The following is a 22,624-nucleotide window of genomic DNA, read 5'->3' as shown; positions in this document are numbered from 1 at the left end:
GACACACAAATCATAAACCTGACGCCTGGCCTTGCTACTCAGTGTGGATTCAGCTTTAAATTTGACCCCATGGGGAATGCCATGTTTTTTGCTTCGCTTCAAAACTGCTTTTCCCAAAACATGGTAACCCTAAGAACTGTAGTGTTGGCTTGTACTTCAAATGGACAGTTTGCCTTTCAGTGTCACTGCATTCGCAACTCATACTGTAGCAAGGTCATTTTATTTACCTTTGACATGGAGTCATGCTGAGACCAGGCTCTTTTACAGATGAGCCCTGTATATGCAAATATTGACTTGTATCTTTGTATCACTAGATGGAAAAATGAAATAATTGAAAACACATTCTTCAGTAAAAAGGTCCTCAATAAGCCTGAGTTGCCGTAGAGGTGCTAATACATACAATTTAGCGCATGGAGGTTATTAGAAGTATGGTGCCAGAAACATCGAAACAGTTACTTAACTCTGTGGATATCAAAAGGATCTCCATTGTTAGCCACCCCTGGGTCTGGTATCTCTTACCTCTAAGTTAACGATGACGTAAGGTACAGCAGAAGTTCATGGAGGGCTTTCAGAGGGCCAGCCAACTTTCTGATACAGACTGCAGTGATGTGAACTATTGAGCTCTTCTCCTGTAGTGTGGCTTCAATACAGTGGCAGCTGCATTCATATAGCCAATTTTGCCACAGTCTAACTTGCATGAATGTCACCTGAATTTTGTGTTTTGCTATATAATGAAGGCTTTTTTCCCTTCCCCCTTCATTTTAGGATGATAAGATGTTCAGCTTGGTCATGCAGTTCAGGCTGCCAGGAAACTACATGACAGAAGACCCTGTGTATAGAGTGGGAAAAACCTGTAGCTACACCCCCTGGACCTCCCTAGAGATTCTGTGCGACCACAACTACATGGAGGCAAGTGAGCAGAGCATGCCCCAATGGACATGTTTACAGTCGCGCTTGTCGTACTGCCTGTATAAATGATCTGTCTAGAGCTACAACTGTCCAGTTTTTCATTTCTTCTGCGACACAACGTAGAGGTCTTGACTCTCTATCTCAATTCCACTCGCCTCTTCAAAATGCACATAGGAGAACTTTAGAGGTGAGGAATCTTGGCCTATTCTCAATGCACTTAAGGAGGCGAGTGGACAGATTGAGAACTGGCCCTTGATTTCCTATTGTATGGGAGGGAGAAAATGCATAGGGAATAATGGCCTTTCTTCTCTAGGTGTCTGTCAGAAGGACTCTTCCAGACATCCAAACCGTCCCCGAACAGCCCACTGGGGGCCCGAACGCAAGGAGTGGCAACTTCCGGAGAGGAGCTGAGGTAGCCATATTTCAGTTTCTGTAATTTCACTACAAAATGACAGGATGGCGCTAAACAAAATGTGCGTTGACAATTTTGTTTAATTCATGTTTCCATTTCCTGAGACAGGCTGTTGCTTCAGGATACAAAATGACAGCAGTCGTCTTTAGTCCTAGCAAGAATGTCATGAATGTGGATGAGGTCCAAAGAAAGGGCTATGCAATAGCCAACACTCCCACACGGCTGGTGTTAAGAAGCCTTCATAATGCAGAGGAGACATACCTCCAGAATGTAAGCTGACCTCTATGAACTTGGTCATGTTCAGTGGAGCAAGCATTTGGAAACGGTGGCCCTACCTGAACTCTGCAACATATTGTTAATACGGTGTGCCCTACTGAACACGGCCCTGGTGTGGTTGCCCCCTGAACAGGTAGCTGGGGTTTCGATGCGGGTGCTCTCAACCTCAACCTTCTTTGAGCAGAAGTGGCTGGTTACTCGAGTAGATGCCACGGCTGTTTGTCCAACACCAGGTTGAGTGTGAAATAATTTAAGATCCTATAAGCCCAGTTCTTAATTGGCTCCAGACAAGACTTTCATGTGTTCAGACCCGGTGGTCTTTAAGGAGGTGTGTTCCTGTTAAATGCAAAGCCACATGGAGTGATTTTTACATGCCCTAATAATAAGTGGGCCACCAACAAAATATAAATAATGGCACAAATGTACTTTGTATCCCTCATTTACTCAAGTGTTTCCATTATTTTGGCAGTTGTATGCATTTGATTTAGAGGAATGAGGGCAACATTACTTGAAGTATGTAGTTTGTTTGAATAGTCCCCATATGTACTTAGTTGTCACTTGATGTTGAATAGAGTTCTGTTACAACAATACTGACTAATTGACCAATGCTTTTAACTTCACTACAGAGAAGGGCGGAACAAGGTGTCACAACCTTCACTCTTCAGCTGATCTACGGCCTGGTCATCTTTCCAGAGTACGCTCCTTTCTCTCACTCTGCTGTTGTGGACGCTGTACTGCTGGACATTGGTATGTCTCTGGACTACGCCAAACTACTGTTGAATGGTTTCCTCTCGTTAATGATTGCCCTGAAAGAAAATTGGCAGTGAAAGCCCAACTAGCCATACTGTAGGGTTTTCCTATGCGGTCTCTCTACAAAGAAAATGTTAAGCTTTAGAGTATTTGGACCCAGTTGTCCTGTTCCTAATTTGCCAGGATCGTGTTTATTCAGTCCCACCGTAGCAAAACATTTTGCAATCCAAACAATGGTTTCTTCTTGGACAAGTTCAAGTAGTACCTTCCTGTTTTTTGTGCTTAATTAATGAACACAACCCTGTTTGTCCTTGTAGTGCTACCCTCAGTCACTGGCAACTGTGATCAGGAGAACTTCCACATCACTGTGGACTACAGGAACCAAGAGCCCTTTTTTGTGGTCTTGGTTGGCGAGCGGCTGCTTAACCATGAGTTTGCTCAACAGTATTTAACAGAGGGCGACACAGACTTCACCATCACGTTGCCCTTCTCTTCGCCGGACGCAGTGTTTGAGGTACGACGCTCTCCCAAAACATGTTAACCTAAATTGCTGCAGCTAGCCTCGCTTTCCTTACCCTGTATACATGCATACAATATTGGACTAATGAACTCTCACATTGGTTCCCAGTCGGTTCACTCGTCCTCTGTCAGGAGCAGACTGGATGTGGCTCTGTTGAATCCTTACAACAACATGACCATCAAATACTTTTCCCTGGCTTGCAGCTTCCTCAAAACGCTGATTGGTTGGTTCTCAAACAATTACTTCCGATAAATAGTTGTTTAACATGGTTACCAAACCTGGGTTCCTTGCAAATACCGTGAATCTAATAGTAGTGCCAGATGGGCATGGTTTGCACATTTGGTGCTATTCCATTGGTTATACTGTGCTCGGCAAGCTCAATAAGTGTAAAATACAGAACCCAGGTCTGATGGCTACCTGTCTTTTGCTCCCCCACCTCCAAGAGTGTTTCTCTAACGGAACGATGACTGTGCTGGCGGTGAAGGTGGATTCCGTTCCAGGTCTGAACCCCGGTCAGCTGACCCTGAGCGACCCCCGCCTGTGGTCCCACCTACAGCGACGATCGCTTCGCCTACTTCCACTTCACTGTGAAATCCTGTGGCACCACCAGGAAGGTAAAATTACTATTACCCTGAGGTGATGGGTACTGTGTATTTACGGACTGTTTGCTTCTGCAGGCTGTAATAAGCAATTCCCCTCTACTACATAGTTTATCAACAATTCATGCTGTATGAGAACGAAATCTCCTTGCCAGATGAACTTGAGGTGAAGCTGAATGCCACGACGTCTTCAGAGGAGGAATATCAGTAAGTGCATTACGCATCACAATTGTAGCTATTAGCTTTCAGTGTTTTTTTCACCAATTGCTCAATACTTTGTATACAGGGAAAATGTGCCTCTACTACCAGTGTGTCCACTCCACTGCTTGAAGTTTCCCCTATTGAAGTTGCTTACATCCCTCTTTTTAGGTTAAAGGTTTCCTGCTACTATGTGGCCAACATCACTCGCACATTGGCCTTCCTGACCAGGCCGCGTGACAACGAGCCTTTTGCAGAGACTGGGATGGGTCGACTAATGGTCAGAATAAGACTCGCTCAGGGTAAGCGTGCACAAATTCAGAATTTCAACTTGACCCCTAGCCTCTAAAATAATCTTGGAAGGTCTCCTTTACAAAACCATTCCCAAAAAGCTAAGCCTTATGATATATTACTCTTGCTTTCTGAGATCTACAGGTTTGGCTATGTAGTAACGGTGAGGAGCTGATTTGGGAATTTGTCAGAAGCCTCTGGTGGGGGGTGGATAGTGTTGGCTATAAATGGCTTGTGTTCATTGGGGCACAACAGGATATGTATGATAAACGAGCATTTCTTAATGGACAAGTTCAGATGGTGCCCACTGAACACGACCCCCAGTTGTCTTGTTCTGTGTTCCAGACATCTCGTATAACACGTTCCACCAGGAGGAGGACTATCCAGTGGTGAGGTACCTGAGACAGCCTCTGCACTTTGAGGTGGAGCTGACTACGTCCTCTGATCCCAAGGTAGCGCTGGTGCTTGACCACTGCTGGGCCACCCTCAACGTGACTCCCGAACCCGGTGGAATCTCATCATTAATGGGTAACATGTTGTTTTTGGGCCTAAACAAGTGTTATTCCACAGGTGTGGTTTCTGAGTAATTAGCAACCTACCATGCTTGGCAGGCCATTTACTTTGGCTACCGTGGCTATGCCCCCATCCATAGGTCGAGTGGTCACAATGCTTAAAAACAATGTGAGCCATGTGTGGTCTGTTACCAGATCTCCACCCAATTTAACACTTATTGGAGATTCTGGCGCGTATGATCACATGCTTGTTATCACTGAGTGGTCCCTGCAGCGTATCATTGGACCGGAACGTATGCTGCATCAAACGACTCTAAACCGCGTTGTCTGAAAAGCATCTAAACAATGTTTTGTACTGATGAGTAGTGAAGACCTTTATTTCTCAACTTTATTACAGCTTTGCTTGTAAAATATATGAATGTTAACATTATCTAGTCTAAATAACAGGTTGACTTGTTTTACAGTATGATGCGGTACAAGGGAGCCATGTTTGTCAAGCAAGAACTCCTAGAATGCTGTTCACTGCGCCCGTTGCCTGAGATCTTAACTTAGTTTGTCCACTTCAGCATGTGACTAATCTTTGTACTTGTTACAGTGTACACATGACAAGTAGTTTACAGGTAACTATACAAAAAGTATTTGGGGAGGTGACTACAATTGACAACCGTAGCACGAAAGCTAAACAAAGTTGCAAGATATAGCACAATCCATTATTGGGGGTAGCTATTGTGAACAGGATGATGCAGGAAATATTACTAAGATCTGGGAATTTATAAACAATGAATGGCGGGGAAGACAGTTTCTCTAAGCTATATACTCCTGGAAAGGGGGGTCTGATCTGGCAACCCTGAGGTACCATAGTTTACACTCTGATGCCGTGTTTAAATCAACTAACGACTTCAGTGCATTCAAGACAATGGGGGTACTCCAGTTGAGATCATAAGTCTGACAGACGCTTACGTGATAACCCGACTGCATTGTCTGGTGTTAGCTCATATTCAGTACCACCTTCAAGTGTTTTACACACGTGTCCATTACAATCTAGGAAAGAATCAGAAAGCATGAATTAAACGCTAAGTACATTATACTTACAGTATTATACTTACAGCTACAGTAGAAACGACAACACGTTATGCAGAAAATAAGGCACTTTGGTAGGAATGCACGCATGTTCAGTTATTTGTAAGGAAGGCAATAAATGTGCAAGGACTGTATACTTGATCTGGGGAAGTGCTTGGGCTTTCTTTTGAAGGAAAGTTTGTCCGGCTCATTAAATTCTCAAATCGAAATGGTCTGCAACAGTGAAATGGGCTACTTTTGTGAATGAATGAGACAAAATTAGAAGTTGAAATGGCCTATAGAAAATTAGCAGATAGTGTGCCTTGGTCTGAGGTCAGCGCGGGTTAAATGTCCACATGTTGGAACGGTGAGTGCATTCTGACATCACTCGCATAAAATCAACTCCCACTGGGGCGACTGAAGATATTTGGAACTCGTGTGTGAAAAGGTTAATGTTGGCATTACCTACACCTTTTTACTCAATGTTATCCTTTTGGTTTGCTACAGTTCAGTGTTGTGCCAAGCTGATGGTCAGTCGAATGGAAATCAAGAGCGGCTGGCAAGCTTAGCTTGCCTTTCCGATTGGTTTCAAACAACTGCTCTTAACACTGACTGAATAGTTGTTGGTTTTGGGTTGAATTCAGGCACAAGTGACCTCGCGTTTAAAACAGTTATTGCACTAAACAAAGAATGGTTCACACGCCTGTGCAGCAAGGAGCAGCAAGGATCCCCAGAAGTTGATGCCGCTTTCAATGGAATTTCCTGTCCTAGAGGAATGCGCTAATTGGGAGTTGCTAAACATCTTGCTAACCTTAACTAATGCTCATATTTTTTTTAAAAAGACTACATTTTTAATTTGGGTGAGCAGTTTGCCACAGATGGACACGCTGGCCTAATTTGTATCTCCAAGAATTTAAATTGGGTTACTGGTACAAATCCCTTTTGGCCCGACAGTCTAGGGGGGGATGGTAATGCGACCCATAACATAACTCATGCAATTTATAATAGTGACAAAGTAAAAGTGTGAACGAAATAACCACGACAACTGAAATCTACCGTCAAATTCAGGGTTTATTAATAAACACACGGTAATGGGGGGAGCAGGGAAAGGGGCTGAGCTGGACCCAAGGAAAGAAACTAAGTATTCAAAAACACCCCTATGCTAGACTAGCCTACTTTAACAGCTAACTAACCAAAAATACAGTGGGTGGTCCGCCCAGTTCTAGTGTAAAAGTTTACCTACGGGTAGTGTATACCCATGGGCGACTTGTCTTGGTTCCCCCTTTTCCCCCCAGCAAACAAACACCATAACCAAAAACAATACTCACAGGTGATGACAAAGTGCTATGGAGGTGCTCAAACAAAAGAGCGGTCAATACACAAAGAGTGAAACAGAGACCCACAGACATGGCATTTACAGAGATTGAGCTCCACAGCAAACAACTGACAGAGTTTTTAAACAAAGGGAAAGGAACGGTGATTGGGTAGGAAACAGGAGGAGGTGTGTGATTGTTGACTGATTTTCACCTGTGAGAGGAGAAGGCGAGAAACACACACACAGGATACTTGTATCTGTAACAGTTACTATTGAAAGACGACTTATTTTTCCTACATTGTAATGGGCTACAATGACTGACCATGATTATGCATGCTGCAAATGACACTTTATTTTGCGGTTGCCTTTTCAGTGTCTGGATACATGTTACACCAAGCAGTGTAGTGAAGTAACTTTATTGGTCAAGACCATTCATTTGCTATTAAATCACGGAATTTTACAATTTTTATGAAATGGTATCAAACCTAAACTTGGCCATGTGGACACGTAACTTTGCAGCTGTTTATTAAATCAATGTCACAGCAGTTTAAAAAAAACAGTCTGAAAAATGTTTTGTATATAATAGGAAAAGACACAACATTCACATGGCTGTGCACGAAATGAGCAGTTCAAATTTGTCACTTCAGCTGCAACTATATCGTTGTGCAAAATCCTGACCATCGTCTGTCAGCTCAAGTGGATTTGTACTGGTGTGGGCGTTTGTCTCTTAATGTAACGTCTTCAGATTTCACAAATTCCTTTTTGCTAATATCTGGCAGTTAAACAGTAAAGGATAAACCTCCCAAAGATGCAAATTCAAAAAAGTAGGCCTAAACTGTCAATGCGTAGGTTACTTTGTACAGTAGAGCTGCGCCCTTCACAGAAGTCCTCCACGTGTGAATCCGATGCCGTGGGTGTAGAATTTATTTTGTGTGACCAATTTTTCCAACAGCGGAAGAATTGCTATGGCGCATTGCATGAAATTCTTTAAAATTAAGTACTTATTTTGAAAAATATGATTGCCTTGTTGATACCGACTGTCTATTCGGCAACTATGGTTAAACCACGGTCAATTGATCAATATTCAGGTCGCCTGTCTGGATCATTTAGAATTTTAAGAACCATTTAGAGGGACATATTACCTCATGTCAATGGAATTGAATATACATGTTTGACATGCGTCATTTAACAAGCCATTGCAGTAGACCAAAATAAATATTGTTGACGGAAAGCCCAATTTCTGTTCTATAAAATATAAATGTACTAAATCAGATTCATCCAGGTCTGATGGGTCAAAAGATCAGTACTTTGTAAAACTTTATTAAAAATCTTTTATGAAAACACAATATTTACAACATTCAGTCAATATAAACAAGGATTAGCAATTCACCCTTTTACAAAATCAGAAAAATAAAAGAAAACAATCCACTAATACCAATTAATAATTAAATACAAGTTTTCCATTTGACAGAATTTCAATAAAAGTACTCCCCCACACAGTTTTTCAAAATTTCCTCCACCTTATCTATATTATCTCTATCTTTCTCTAAAATACTCCTAAAAAAAACTTCACACTCACAATTTTCCCTTCACAATGACCTAAATTCCTTCTTAATCTTATTGCTTATCTAGCATGATTTAGTACAAAATTCACCGAATTAAAATTTTAAACTTTACTTTTCCCATTTAAACCAAAAAGAAACAACCTCCACTCAAGTAAAAATCTCTTCTCCCCAATGTTTTACTGAAAGCCCTTTTAAAAACTTGTGTATCTTTTAACCTACTACATTCAACAAAAAAAGTGCATAACATTTTCCACCCCCGTACCACAAATATCACATTCTCTTTTAATATCCCTATATTATTTGATACAAAACCACTTTTGTAAAAATCCTATTATGTTTCAATTTAACAAGCGCAGACAGGCAGATCTTGGGTCACTGGTAGGAATGCCAACTATCACCTCTTGGGCGCAGGACAAGGTGGCTGAATGGTTTAGGCGATGGACTGCAAATCTATTTTGATATGCACTTGTTGGTTCAACGTCGCACGACCTTTATTATTTTAGATAACCTGCAGAATGAGGGAGCAATTCTGACTTCCCACGAACAAGGATAATTATTCAAATGTAATACACTTGAAATGACATCCAGCCCCTAGGGATGTATCACGCAGTCTACGTGATACATCCCTATTTGACATCATACAGACTTTGCTTAGAAACAACAGACATCAAAGTTGTGAACCTGTCCGAATGAGGAAAGCTAATGATATTTAACAAGTACGAAGACTTTTTCCCTCAATCTTGCGATGCAGAATCATACACAATATTTATCAGGCCTTGGAGTCTTAGATTATTAAAGTTGAATAACAATGTCCAAGCAACAAGACCAATGCCTTAGTTTGGGAAATTGCAAACATGTTCAAATTAGCTGAGCTAATGAAATTAAACAACCAAGAAGGGACTCAAACCCTCAATCTTCTGATTTGAAGACAGACGCCTTATCCATTAGGCCACGCAGTCTATGTGATACATCCCTATTTGACATCATACAGACTTTGCTATGCAACAATAGACATCAAAATTGTGAACCTGTCCGAATGAGGAAAGCTAGTGATTTTTAACAAGTGCAAAGATACTCTTTCCTTCAATCTTGCGATGCAGATTCAGGCACAATAATTCTCAGGCCTTGCAGTCTTAGATTATTAAAGTTGAATAACAATGTCAAAGCAACAAGAACAATGCCTTATTTAGGGAAATTGCAAACATGTACAAATTAGCTGAGCTAATGAAATTAAACGACCCTATTTGACATCATATAGACTTTGCTATGCAACAGTAGACATCAAATTTGTGAACCTGTCCGAATGAGAAAAGCTAGTGATAGGTTAGGCTTGCACAGATCAGGAGGACCTGGGGAATGTTTCAGAGGTCGAATTGTGCTTCTAACCCTAACTGTTCTCCAGTTATCACCCAAAAGCATTGCAATTTAGGGCCAGGCTTCATTACGGGCCTACTTTTTTCATAGTCGCTAAGCTCAGACCGAGCAAGCTACGGTCTAGCGGGGCATTCAAGGAAACTGCCCCACAGCTTTGTTTGTGGGCCTCAAAGGTGTGTGCTACGCTGCTCCTTTGAAAGTAAGTAATGGCTTCCTTTTTCATCTGACATTTTGACATCAGTGTTACATGAAAGTTGCTTGTCATTGATACATGACAGTAGGTTGTCGTAAAACAAGGCTGCATGATGTGTGAACTGGAGCTTTCTTGGATTCACAAAAACACAGTTTTTTTGGGGGGAGAATGGGGGGATCGATCCCACTACCTCTCGCATGCAAAGCAAGCACTACCATTTGAGCTAACTCCCCAGCCGTTTGGAATTTCCACAAGGAGCAACCAAAAGTGTCCAGTCTTGTCAGGCTATGCTGTTGGTGGACTTGTTAGTTTACGCACCAGCATTTGCAGAGGCTCGATGCATCTCAACAATTGTGCTGCTTAGCCAGCGTCGGTTAGCTCAGTTGCTTAGATATTGGTGCTAATAACACCAAGGTCGTGCGTTCGAATGCTGTACTGGCCATGAGGTACATTTTGAGTGTCAAAATTCACATGCGTGTGTTTTGTCAAGGGTGCCACAGAATTAAGTTATATAGCTTGCCGAAATAACTCAGTTAATGCAGAAATAAACACTTTTCCATAAACAAGCTCTAAATCATGTTTGATGCACTCTGGATGTAAAAAAAAAATGTTCTGTTTATTCGAGACGATATAAACACTGTGGACAATTTTCAGCAAGTTGCAACATACAGAAATAGGCACTTTTTCATAAACAAGCTCTAAATCATGTTTGATGCACTCTGGATTAAAAAAAATAATTGTTCTGTTTTAATAGGAGACGATATAAACACTGTGAACAGTTTTCAGCAAGTTGCAACATACAGAAATAAACACTTTTCCATAAACAAGCTCTAAATCATGTTTGATTCACTCTAGATGTACACTTTTTGCTGTGCTGTCTATTTGAGACGATATGAACACTGTAGACAGTTTTCAGCAAGTTGCAACATTGAAATGCAGAAATAAACACATTTCCATAAACAAGGTCTAAATCATGAGTGATGCAATCTGTAAGTAAAATTTTTTGTAGTACTGTTTAAACAAGATGATAAGAACACCGTGGACAATTTTCAGCAAGTTGCAACATTGAAATGCAGAAATAAAAACTTTTCCATAAACAAGCTCTAAATCATGTTTGATGCACTCTGGATGTAAAAAAATATATACAGTGCCTTGCGAAAGTATTCGGCCCCCTTGAACTTTGCGACCTTTTGCCACATTTCAGGCTTCAAACATAAAGATATAAAACTGTATTTTTTTGTGAAGAATCAACAACAAGTGGGACACAATCATGAAGTGGAACGACATTTATTGGATATTTCAAACTTTTTTAACAATTCAAAAACTGAAAAATTGGGCGTGCAAAATTATTCAGCCCCTTTACTTTCAGTGCAGCAAACTCTCTCCAGAAGTTCCGTGAGGATCTCTGAATGATCCAATGTTGACCTAAATGACTAATGATGATAAATACAATCCACCTGTGTGTAATCAAGTCTCCGTATAAATCCACCTGCACTGTGATAGTCTCAGAGGTCCGTTAAAAGCGCAGAGAGCATCATGAAGAACAAGGAACACACCAGGCAGGTCCGAGATACTGTTGTGAAGAAGTTTAAAGCCAGATTTGGATACAAAAAGATTTCCCAAGCTTTAAACATCCCAAGGAGCACTCTGCAAGCGATAATATTGAAATGGAAGGAGTATCAGACCACTGCAAATCTACCAAGACCTGGCCGTCCCTCTAAACTTTCAGCTCATACAAGGAGAAGACTGATCAGAGATGCAGCCAAGAGGCCCATGATCACTCTGGATGAACTGCAGAGATCTACAGCTGAGGTGGGAGACTCTGTCCATAGGACAACAATCAGTCGTATATTGCACAAATCTGGCCTTTATGAAAGAGTGGCAAGAAGAAAGCCATTTCTTAAAGATATCCATAAAAAGTGTTGGTTAAAGTTTGCCACAAGCCACCTGGGAGACACACCAAACGTGGAAGAAGGTGCTCTGGTCAGATGAAACCAAAATTGAACTTTTTGGCAACAATGCAAAACGTTATGTTTGGCGTAAAAGCAACACACCATCCCCACTGTCAAACATGGTGGCGGCAGCATCATGGTTTGGGCCTGCTTTTCTTCAGCAGGGACAGGGAAGATGGTTAAAATTGATGGGAAGATGGATGGAGCCAAATACAGGACCATTCTGGAAGAAAACCTGATGGAGTCTGCAAAAGACCTGAGACTGGGATGGAGATTTGTCTTCCAACAAGACAATGATCCAAAACATAAAGCAAAATCTACAATGGAATGGTTCAAAAATAAACATATCCAGGTGTTAGAATGGCCAAGTCAAAGTCCAGACCTGAATCCAATCGAGAATCTGTGGAAAGAACTGAAAACTGCTGTTCACAAATGCTCTCCATCCAACCTCACTGAGCTCGAGCTGTTTTGCAAGGAGGAATGGGAAAAAATTTCAGTCTCTCGATGTGCAAAACTGAAAGAGACATACCCCAAGCGACTTACAGCTGTAATCGCAGCAAAAGGTGGCGCTACAAAGTATTAACTTAAGGGGGCTGAATAATTTTGCACGCCCAATTTTTCAGTTTTTGATATGTTAAAAAAGTTTGAAATATCCAATAAATGTCGTTCCACTTCATGATTGTGTCCCACTTGTTGTTGATTCTTCACAAAAAAATACAGTTTTATATCTTTATGTTTGAAGCCTGAAATGTGGCAAAAGGTCGCAAAGTTCAAGGGTGCCAAATACTTTCGCAAGGCACTGTATATGTTTATGCGAGACGATATAAACACTGTGAACAGTTTTCAGCAAGTTGCAACATTGAAATGCAGAAATAAACACTTTTCCATAAACAAGCTCTAAATCATGTTTGATGCACTCTGGATGTAAAAAATAATAATAATTATGTTCATTCGAGACGATATAAACACTGTGAACAGTTTTCAGCAAGTTGCAACATTGAAATGCAGAAATAAACACTTTTCCATAAACAAGCTCTAAATCATGTTTGATGCAATCTGGATTTAAAAAACTAATTGTTCTGTTTATTCCATACGATATAAACACTGTGAACAATTTTCAGCAAGTTGCAACATACAGAAATAGGCACTTTTTCATAAACAACTTCTAAATCATGTTTGATACACTCTAGATGTACTTTTTGCTGTGCTGTCTATTTGAGACGATATGAACACTGTAGACAGTTTTCAGCAAGTTGCAACATTGAAATGCAGAAAAAAACAAATTTCCATGAACAAGGTCTAAATCATGAGTGATGCAATCTGTAAGTAAATTTTTTTGTAGTACTGTTTAAACAAGATGATAAGAACACCGTGGACAATTTTCAGCAAGTTGCAACATTGAAATGCAGAATTTTTTTTTTCTCCATAAACAAGCTCTAAATCATGTTTGATGCACTCTGGATGTAAAAAAATAATTGTTCTGTTTATTCGAAACGATATAAACACTGTGAACAGTTTTCAGCAAGTTGCAACATTGAAATGCAGAAATAAACACTTTTCCATAAACAAGCTCTAAATCATGTTTGATGCACTCTGGATGTAAAAAATAATAATTATGTTCATTCGAGACGATATAAACACTGTGGACAATTTTCAGCAAGTTGCAACATTGAAATGCGGTAAATAAACACTTTTCCATAAACAAGCTCTAAATCATGTTTGATGCACTCTGGATTAAAAAAAAACATTTGTTCTGTTTATTCGAGACGATATAAACACTGTGGACAATTTTTAGCAAGTTGCATCATTGAAATGCGGTAAATAAACACTTTTCCATAAACAAGCTCTAAATCATGTTTGATGCACTCTGGATTAAAAAAAAACATTTGTTCTGTTTATTCGAGACGATATAAACACTGTGGACAATTTTCAGCAAGTTGCAACATTGAAATGCGGGAAATAAACACTTTTTCATAAACAAGCTCTAAATCATGTTTGATGCACTCTAGATGTACAATTTTTGCTGTGCTGTCTATTTGAGATGAAATGAACACTGTAGACAGTTTTCAGCTAGTTGCAACATTGAAATGCAGAAATAAACACTTTTCCATAAACAAGCTCTAAATTATGTTTGATGCACTCTAGATGTACAATTTTTGCTTTGCTGCCTATTTTAGAAGATATGAACACTGTAGACAGTTTTCAGCAAGTTGCAATATTGAAATGCAGAAATAAACACTTTTCCATAAACAAGCTCTAAATCATGTTTGATGCAATCTAGATGTACAATTTTTGCGGTGCTGTCTATTTGAGATGAAATGAACACTGTAGACAGTTTTCATTCAGCAAGTTGCAACATTGAAATGCAGAAATAAACACTTTTCCATAAACAAGCTCTAAATCATGTTTGATGCACTTTGGATGTAAAAAAATAATTGTTCTGTGTATTCGAGACGATATAAACACTGTGGACAATTTTCAGCAAGTTGCAATATACAGAAATAGGCACTTTTTCATAAACAGGCTCTAATTCATGTTTGATGCACTCTAGATGTACAATTTTTGCTGTGCTGTCTATTTGAGATTAAATGAACACTGTAGACAGTTTTCAGCAAGTTGCAACATTGAAATGCAGAAAAAAACACTTTTCCATAAACAAGCTCTAAATCATGTTTGATGCACTCTAGATGTACAATTTTTGCTGTGCTGTCTATTTGAGATGAAATGAACACTATAGACAGTTTTCAGCAAGTTGCAACCACGAAAAACATAAATAAACAGTTTTCCATTTAACAAGGTCTATATCATGTTTGATGCACTCTGTAAGTAATATTTTTTTGCAGTACTGTTTAAACTAGACGCTAAGAACACCGTGGACAATTTTCAGCAAGTTGCAACCATGAAATACAGAAATAAAAACTTTTCCATAAACAAGGTCTAAATCATGATTGATGCACTCTGTAAGTAACATTTTTTGTAGTACTGTTTAAACTAGATGATAAGAACACTGTGGACAATTTAGTGTAAGTTGCAACCATGAAAAACATATTTTTTAAAATCTCCATAAACAAGGTCTAAATCATGTTTGATGCACTCTGTGTGTAATTTGTGTTGCACTACTGTTTAAACTAGATGATAAAAACACTGAGGACAATTTTCAGCAAGTTGCAACCATGAAATACAGAAATAAACACTTTTCAAAAAACATGGTCTAATTCATGTTTGATGCACTCTGTAAGTAAATTGCTCTAAAGTACTGTTTAAACTAGATGATAGGAACACTGTGGACAATTTTCAGCAAGTTGTAACCATGAAAAACAGAAATAAACACTTTTCCATAAACAAGGCCTAAATCATGTTTGATGCACTCTGTAAGTAAATTGTTTCAAAGTAGTGTTTATACTAGATGATAGGAACACGGTGGACAATTTTCAGCAAGTTGCAACCATGAAATACAGAAATAAACTATTTTCCATAAACAACATCTAAATCATGTTTGATGCACTCTGTATATGTGTATGTAAATAAACAGTTTTCCATCATATTGGTTGAGGGATTTCTCCACTAGTTACCACAGCGACATAGTCATGCTAAACGCCACCTATTTCCACAATTTCCCTTCTTAAAATCTGATTTTAAAGTGAACCCTAATCTTAACCACACTGCTAACATTGTGCCTAACCTTATACTCCGATTTATTTCATGAATTTGCACAATATAGCCACGATTTTGAATGTGTTTGTGGTTGAATGTGTTTGACGTAAAACGATGTTCAAGACTCTCCAGCACAGTAAGTGTCGGTAATGTACCATTAATGTTGGATGCCAACCGCACCAAAAAAATACCTACGAAGAAGAAAATGAACACTGACGTCATTCAGCGTCACGGAGTGGCCTGTTAGTACTTTATGTAGCGGTGGCTATGGTAATATAATATTTCTAAATATAGTTACATCATTCACTATGCCTCCGAAGAAACCAGCTCAAGCTGCCACGGGTAGTAAAAAAACGCAAGAAAAGAAGAAGGAAAAGATAATTGAGGTGAAATCCCTTTCGCGCACCATAGTCAAATTAAATGGGATAATGCTAAGCTAGTTTGCTAGCTACAAGAGTAATTGGTAGCTAGCTAAATTACAGTAACGTCCAAAGGTTATTTTGTGAAGCTAGCTAGTGAGTTAGACAGAACGTTAGATGCTAGCTAGTTATACCACGGATTGTTGAACGCACTTTCCAAACCGTTATATTTGCTTGGTACCAAACGGACAAACGTAGCGTTCTTATGCTAACCCCTTTTTAAGAACGTGGTAGCTACTGGTATCTAACTTGTGCTTGCATGTTGTAGCTAGTTAGCTGCAGACAGTAGCTAGCAAAGGTTACAAACTTATTTATTCGAATTACTGTTAGCTAGGTTGTGTGATCGTCTGTCCACGGCTTGAATGAACTGCTTAATTAACGTTAGTAGTTGTAACACAAATGGCTAGCTAGTTATTATGTCTAATCTTTGTTGGTACAGTAAGTTAGCTAGTTAGTCAGCTACTATAACTACTTAGCTAGCGCCATAAACCGTATTATTTTGTCGTTCAGAGGTTTCTTCTTGGTAGCCTGCCAACTAACAACGTTTAACGTCATGTTCTTATTAAATTGTTGATATTCCATTTGTTTATTTTTTATGTAGGACAAGACATTTGGGTTGAAGAACAAAAAGGGTGGAAAACAACAGAAATTTATCAAGAATGTCTCTCAGCAAGTCAAGCAAGTTCCTGGTAGTAAGGTAAGTAGGACCAATCAGGCCTACAGTCTTGTTGTTTCTCAGTGAATGACCACTGGCTTGACTTGTAATTTCAACAGAAATGTTTGCCATTAGTGCATCATCAACCTATAGCCATAAGAACCAGGCTTTTGTTCTCGTGTCTTCTCTCTGGTCAGAATGTACCCCATTCATAGACATTAATTGCTTTAGGGCCTATTGATAATAGTATCATCTGACCGGGGGAGTTTTGTTAAGATCCCTGGCGCTTGCTGTTAACATTAACATGCATCACTTCTGGTAGTGTTTTGGAAACATAAGGAACGTTTCTTCCATACCAGTAAAGAAAATTAAACAAAATGTTAAATATCTACACACTTTATATGGTTAGTGTTCCCACACGGCCATATCTCCATGTTACGGCGCTTGTTTATGGAAGACAGGCTGCGGTCCAAACACTGAAAAGACACACCGTTGTCCACTTATGCTTTATACATTATGCCCCATCGCCATCTTGGAGGGCGGTCCAAATGATTAGCCAAGCAAGGGAAGTTTGCAACGTAAGCCCCTCAGCCCTCGTTTTTAGTCGGCTTTGCGAGTGTACAATTATGTTCACTCCGGGGCCTGAAACTCCCCATTTTTCAAATTGCGAAGATTGTACATCCGCTTAGAAAAGTCAGCGAAAACGTAAAAACAACAATGGAGAAGTCAACATACAAGTGTAAGTAAAAACGAATGCATACAAGTTAGAAATTGTGCTACTAATGCACATGACGGCACAAACACGTCTCGTAAATATGTTTTTGTTATCTTTTGGAATTTTTTGAAATATTTTTTTTTCCTTCAGACGTTCTATCTAATGTTATTTAGCTAATTAATTTTCTAGCAAGCATACAGTAGGCATATAATAATTATATATTTAATTTAAGTAGGATTGCACTCATAATTGACTGTAGGACATATAAAGCACCCACAAGCTACCGGCGGCTGAAAACACAATCATCACGGGATGAACGAGTGATGAATTTCTGGCCAAGGAAGGTTTAAAAATCGTTCCTTCCCCCCTTGCCCTGCAAGTGTATACAAGTCAGATGTCATAATACGTCATCAGAAGTGTACACTTAATTTGAGGGCTGAGGGGATAGGATGTGTCTTTTAAGTGTTTGGACCGCAGACACAGAAGCGACCACCTGTGCTAATTAGCTATCTATAGCGTGCTCCAAACACTTGTGTGTAAGCGTAATTTTTATTTGAATGATTCTTTCTCGCTGATGACTAAGGGCCATATGTTTCGAAAGCTGTATTTCAACCGACAATCATTTATGTTTCTAAACTTTAAAACAGTCGGGATTGTAGGTCACATGAGCCAGTCTTTGGCGAAGCTAATCGCTGAAATCTGTTAAGGTCCCCTAGAGTTTGAGAGCTGGTTGGAAACAGTGTGCTTTGCCAGAATGTGGACAGCTAAAGCAACCCGTTGGATTTTACAACACAAGGTAGCTACTACTCACCCCAACGCTAAGCGTTGCATTTTCTTGGGATCCAATGGGCTGTTATAGCATTTGCTGGCCTAGCAGGCTGACGAAAAAGGCAGTTTAATAAAAAACTATCAGTATTTCAGTCTTATCAATTAAACATTTTATCATTTTGGGAACATTTTAAGAGTACAGTGACATATTCCATCATTGGATTGAGGTACATTTTCCCAGCCATATACCGTGCCGGGCTCCACGCTGTCCACATTATGGCATTGCTCTGTTCCAACTAGAGAATACATTTTACGAAAGTCAGGTTCTTATGGCTACATCAATCTATAGATGTTTTCTCGCTAATTTACTTTGAATTTACTTTGAATTGAATCTAGCCTAATTTTTTAGCGTCTTATTTCGGCGTGTGGACTTCCCACACTAGTTGCTAACAATAACATTCCAGAAGACTGAACAATCCCTTTACAAGTCAGAATGTTGAATAAACTTCAGTTGAACTTACTCTGCTGGTTGTCCACTGAGTTCGTCCTTGTGCTGTTGGAAATTTGAGACAAAACATCCACAGAAAAGTATTAAAGACATGCTCCGAAACTTTGGCGAGTAATTGTTGTTGAAACCTCCGACTTTAGGCTGGATGTGTTAATGTGCAGTGATCTATAAGCAGCATTTCTGTCTTACCTCAATTAGCCACGCAATGCCTAGTCTGAAAGACACTTTTCTGGAAGCCGGGCAGTGCCGTTTTCCCCCACCTAGGCCAGCCCCCTAGTAATTCGAGCTTCAGCCATCACAGTCTTGAGTGATAGCTAGCAAGATGCACACAGCAGAGCAATTATGGGATACACATAAACTCAGCATAAAAATAAACGTCCTTTTTTTCAGGACCCTGTCTTTAAAAAATAATTTGTAAAAATCCAAATAACTTCAGATCGTCATTCCACTAGCGGAACCCCCCCGCAACAGCCAGTGAAAGTGCAGGGCGCCAAATTCAAAACATCAAAGATCTCATTAAAGTATTTTACACCATTTTAAAGATACAATTCTTGTTAATCCAGCCACAGTGTCTGATTTCAAAAAGGATTTACAGCGAAAGCACCACAAACGATTTTGTTAGGTCACCACCAAGCCACAGAAAAACCAAGCCACAGAAAAACACATTTTTCCTGACAAAGAGAGGAGTCACAAAAAGCAGAAATAGAGAAAATTAATCACTAACCTTTGATCTTCATCAGATGACACTCATAGGACTTCATGTCACACAATACATGTATGTTTTGTTTGATAAAGAAAGGAGAAAGCAAACCATGCAATAATCTGAGTACAGCCTTTACACAACAAAGCAGCCAACAAGATATCTGCCATATTGGGTAGTCAACATTACTCAAATAGCATTTTAAATATTCACTTACCTGTGATGATCTTCATCAGAATGCACTCCCAGGAATCCCAGTTCCACCATAAATGTTTGATTTGTTCGATAATGTCCATCAGTTATGTCCAAATATCTTCTTTTGTTAGGGCGTTTGGTGAAAAATCCAAAAGCGTGTTCAGGTCGCGCCGAACGAAAAGTTCGAAAAGTTCCGTTACAGCCCGTAGAAACATGCCAAACTAAGTATATGGAATCAATCTTTTGGATGTTTTTAACATAACTTAATTAATGTTCCAACCGGACAATTCCTTTGTCTGTACAAATGAAGTGGAACGTAACTACCTTTCATGTGAGCGCTCCAGACCGAGGCTGTGACACTCTGCCAGACCACTCACTCAAAGAGCTATTATGAGCCCCTCCTTTAGAGTGGAATCCTCGTAACAGTTTCTAAATACTGTTGACATCTAGTGGAAGCCATAGGAAATGAAACATAACTAATATCCCACTATCTTCAATGGGGGCTGAGTTGAAAAACTACAAACCTCAGATTTCCCACTTCCTGGTTGGATTTTTTTCTCAGGTTTTTGCCTGCCATATGAGTTCTGTTATACTCACTCATTCAAACAGTTTTAGAAACTGTTTTCTATCCAAATTGACTAATTATATGCATATTCTAGCTTTTACGGCTGAGTAGCAGGCAGCTTAATTTGGGCAAGTTTTTCATCCAAGCTACCCAATACTGCCCCCTACCCCAAAGAAGTTAAACACTGTTTCCCATTGCTTGTTCAATGAACCATAAACAATTAATGATCATGCACCTGTGGAACGGTCGTTAAGACACTAACAGCTTACAGACGGTAGGCAATTAAAACTTTGGACACTAGAGGCCTTTCTACGGACTCTGGAAAAACACCAAAAGAAAGATGCCCAGGGTTGCTGGTCATCTGCGTGAATGTGCTTTGGGCATGCTACAAGGAGGCATGAGGACTGCAGATGTGGCCAGGGCAATAAATTGCAATGTCCTTGCTGTGAGACGTCTAAGACAGCACTACAGGGAGACAGGACGGACTGCTGATCGTCCTCACAGTGGCAGACCACGTGTATCAACATCTGCACAGGATCGGTACATCCTAACATTACACCTGCGGGACAGGTACAGGATGGCAACAACAACTGCCCGAGTTACACCAGTAACGCACAATCCCTCCATCGGTGCTCAGACTGTCCGCAATAGGCTGAGAGGCTGGACTGAGAGCTTGTAGGCCTGTTGTAGGCAGGTCCTCACCAGACATCACCGGGTTGTGCACAAACCCGCCGCTGCTGGACCAGACAGGACTGGCAAAAAGTGCTCTTTACTGATCAGTTGAGGTTTTGTCTCACCAGGGCTGTTGGTCAGATTCACGTTTATCGTCGAAGAAATGGCCGCTACACTGAGGCCTGTTCTCTGGAGTGGGATCGATTTGGAGGTGGAGGGTCCGTCATGGTCTGGGGTGGTGAGTCACATCATCATTGGACTGAGCTTGTTGTCATTGCAGGCAATCTCAACGCTGTGCGTTACAGGGAAGACCTCCTCCCTCATGTGGTACCCTTCCTGCGGGATCACCACCCTGACATGACCCTCCAGCATGACAACGCACCAGACATACTGCTCGTTCTGAGCGTGATTTCCTGCAAGACAGGAATGTCAGTGTTCTGCCATTGCCAGCGAGGAGCCTGTATCTCAATCCCATTGAGCACGTCTGGGACCTGTTGGAAATTAATTTCATAATTTCTGTTAATGTAATTTATTTAGGCATAGTTTTTTAAAATATTTTATAAATCAAATAAAAATCAGCATATCAGCCTGGATCCGAATGTCACTTTAGCGTGTTTGTGCGCATCACTTGCATCTGTGCGAGACGAGTGGGTCATTGCTCAAGGAGAGCGAGACAGTCGGACATTGAAGAAGCAGGCCTAAACTATAAAATACGTTAAAGAACAGACTAATAACTACTAGCCAATTCAAACATATCTTGTACCCTCTAGGTAACTGTTTTGCCATTATTAGCATGTATTCATGTTTTTGTCATGTCCCCAAAAACTTTCCACCGCCGACACACACGAATATGGCCATTCACAGTTGATTTACATTTAACGATTCATATGATTCATTTAAACGATTCTTTGACAAATCAAATTATTGTATCATTTGGTTCAATCGTGGTGAATCTAAATAATAATTGGAACTGCAAACAGTAATTTTAGGAAAAAACCATACCTTTTGCCTTTTGGTTTATGTGGCTTCAACTTGTTTAGTAGATACTTCCAAGTAGATTTTGGGATAATGTTGGGACATTGCAGGCTGACTAGCATCTAGTTGCAAAGTAAATAGTTCTAAGGCAGCTAAGATAAATGATTAAACTAGAAAAAATGGATTTCCTAAATTTGTGGGCTTGCTTCAGATGAATCAAACATATTTGTAACCTACCATAGCCATTTGATCTTTGATATATTGAATGAGATCATTATTTCAAGAGAAAATATTTGGTTGTAATGTTGCAATGTTTTACATCAAGGATGGTCAAATCGATTATTGGTCACATACGTGTTTAGAAGATGTTATTGCGGGTGTAGTGAAATGCTTTTTTCTCTAGCTCCAACAGTGCAGTAATATCTAACAATTTCACAATACACACATCTAAGTAAAGGAATTAAGACTAAAAAATATTTGAATGAGCAATGTCAGCGTGGCAAAGACTAGGATACAGTACAATAGAATAAAGTACCATATATACATATGAGATGGTAATGCAATAAATGTAAACATTAGTGGCCAGTGATTTCAAATCCTCTGTATATAGGGCAGCAGCCTCCGTGCTGGTGATTGCTATTTAAGTCTGATGGCCTTGAGATAGAAGCTGTTTTTCAGTCTCTCAGTCCCAGCTTTGATGTACCTGTACTGACCTTGCCTTCTGGATGATAGCGGGGTGAACACGCAGTGGCTTGGGTGTTTGTCCTTGATGATATTTTTGGCCTTCCTGTGACATCGGGTGCTGTAGGTGTCCTGGAGGGCAGGTAGTTTGCCCCCGGTGATGCGTTGGGCAGACCGCACCGCCCTCTGGAG

The 22,624-nt window shown here is 40.0% G+C and overlaps 1 protein-coding gene and 1 long non-coding RNA gene across 2 annotated transcripts in view; both read left to right on the top strand.

Moving 5' to 3' along the window:
* The first annotated feature begins 1,244 nt into the window (after positions 1–1,244).
* On the top strand, positions 1,245–1,745 carry LOC118938918. Its single transcript, XR_005036312.1, has 3 exons — positions 1,245–1,321; positions 1,430–1,591; positions 1,731–1,745. It is a non-coding gene; the product is annotated as an uncharacterized LOC118938918 (long non-coding RNA).
* A 14,031-nt stretch (positions 1,746–15,776) lies between these two features.
* LOC110490043 (zinc finger CCCH domain-containing protein 15) overlaps positions 15,777–22,624 on the top strand; it is a 28,153-nt gene continuing 21,305 nt past the window's right edge. Inside the window, exons 1-2 of the mRNA XM_021563143.2 lie at positions 15,777–15,965; positions 16,600–16,695. Of these exons, the coding sequence (XP_021418818.1) occupies positions 15,888–15,965; positions 16,600–16,695 (174 nt within the window). The 5' untranslated portion in view covers positions 15,777–15,887. The remainder of the gene's footprint in view (positions 15,966–16,599; positions 16,696–22,624) is intronic.

The sequence above is a fragment of the Oncorhynchus mykiss genome, chromosome 15 (assembly GCF_013265735.2).
Source record: "Oncorhynchus mykiss isolate Arlee chromosome 15, USDA_OmykA_1.1, whole genome shotgun sequence".
NCBI classification, from domain to species: Eukaryota; Metazoa; Chordata; class Actinopteri; order Salmoniformes; family Salmonidae; genus Oncorhynchus; species Oncorhynchus mykiss.
The sequence above is the reverse complement of the archived record's forward strand: the minus strand, read 5'-3'. Positions and strand labels throughout refer to the sequence as shown.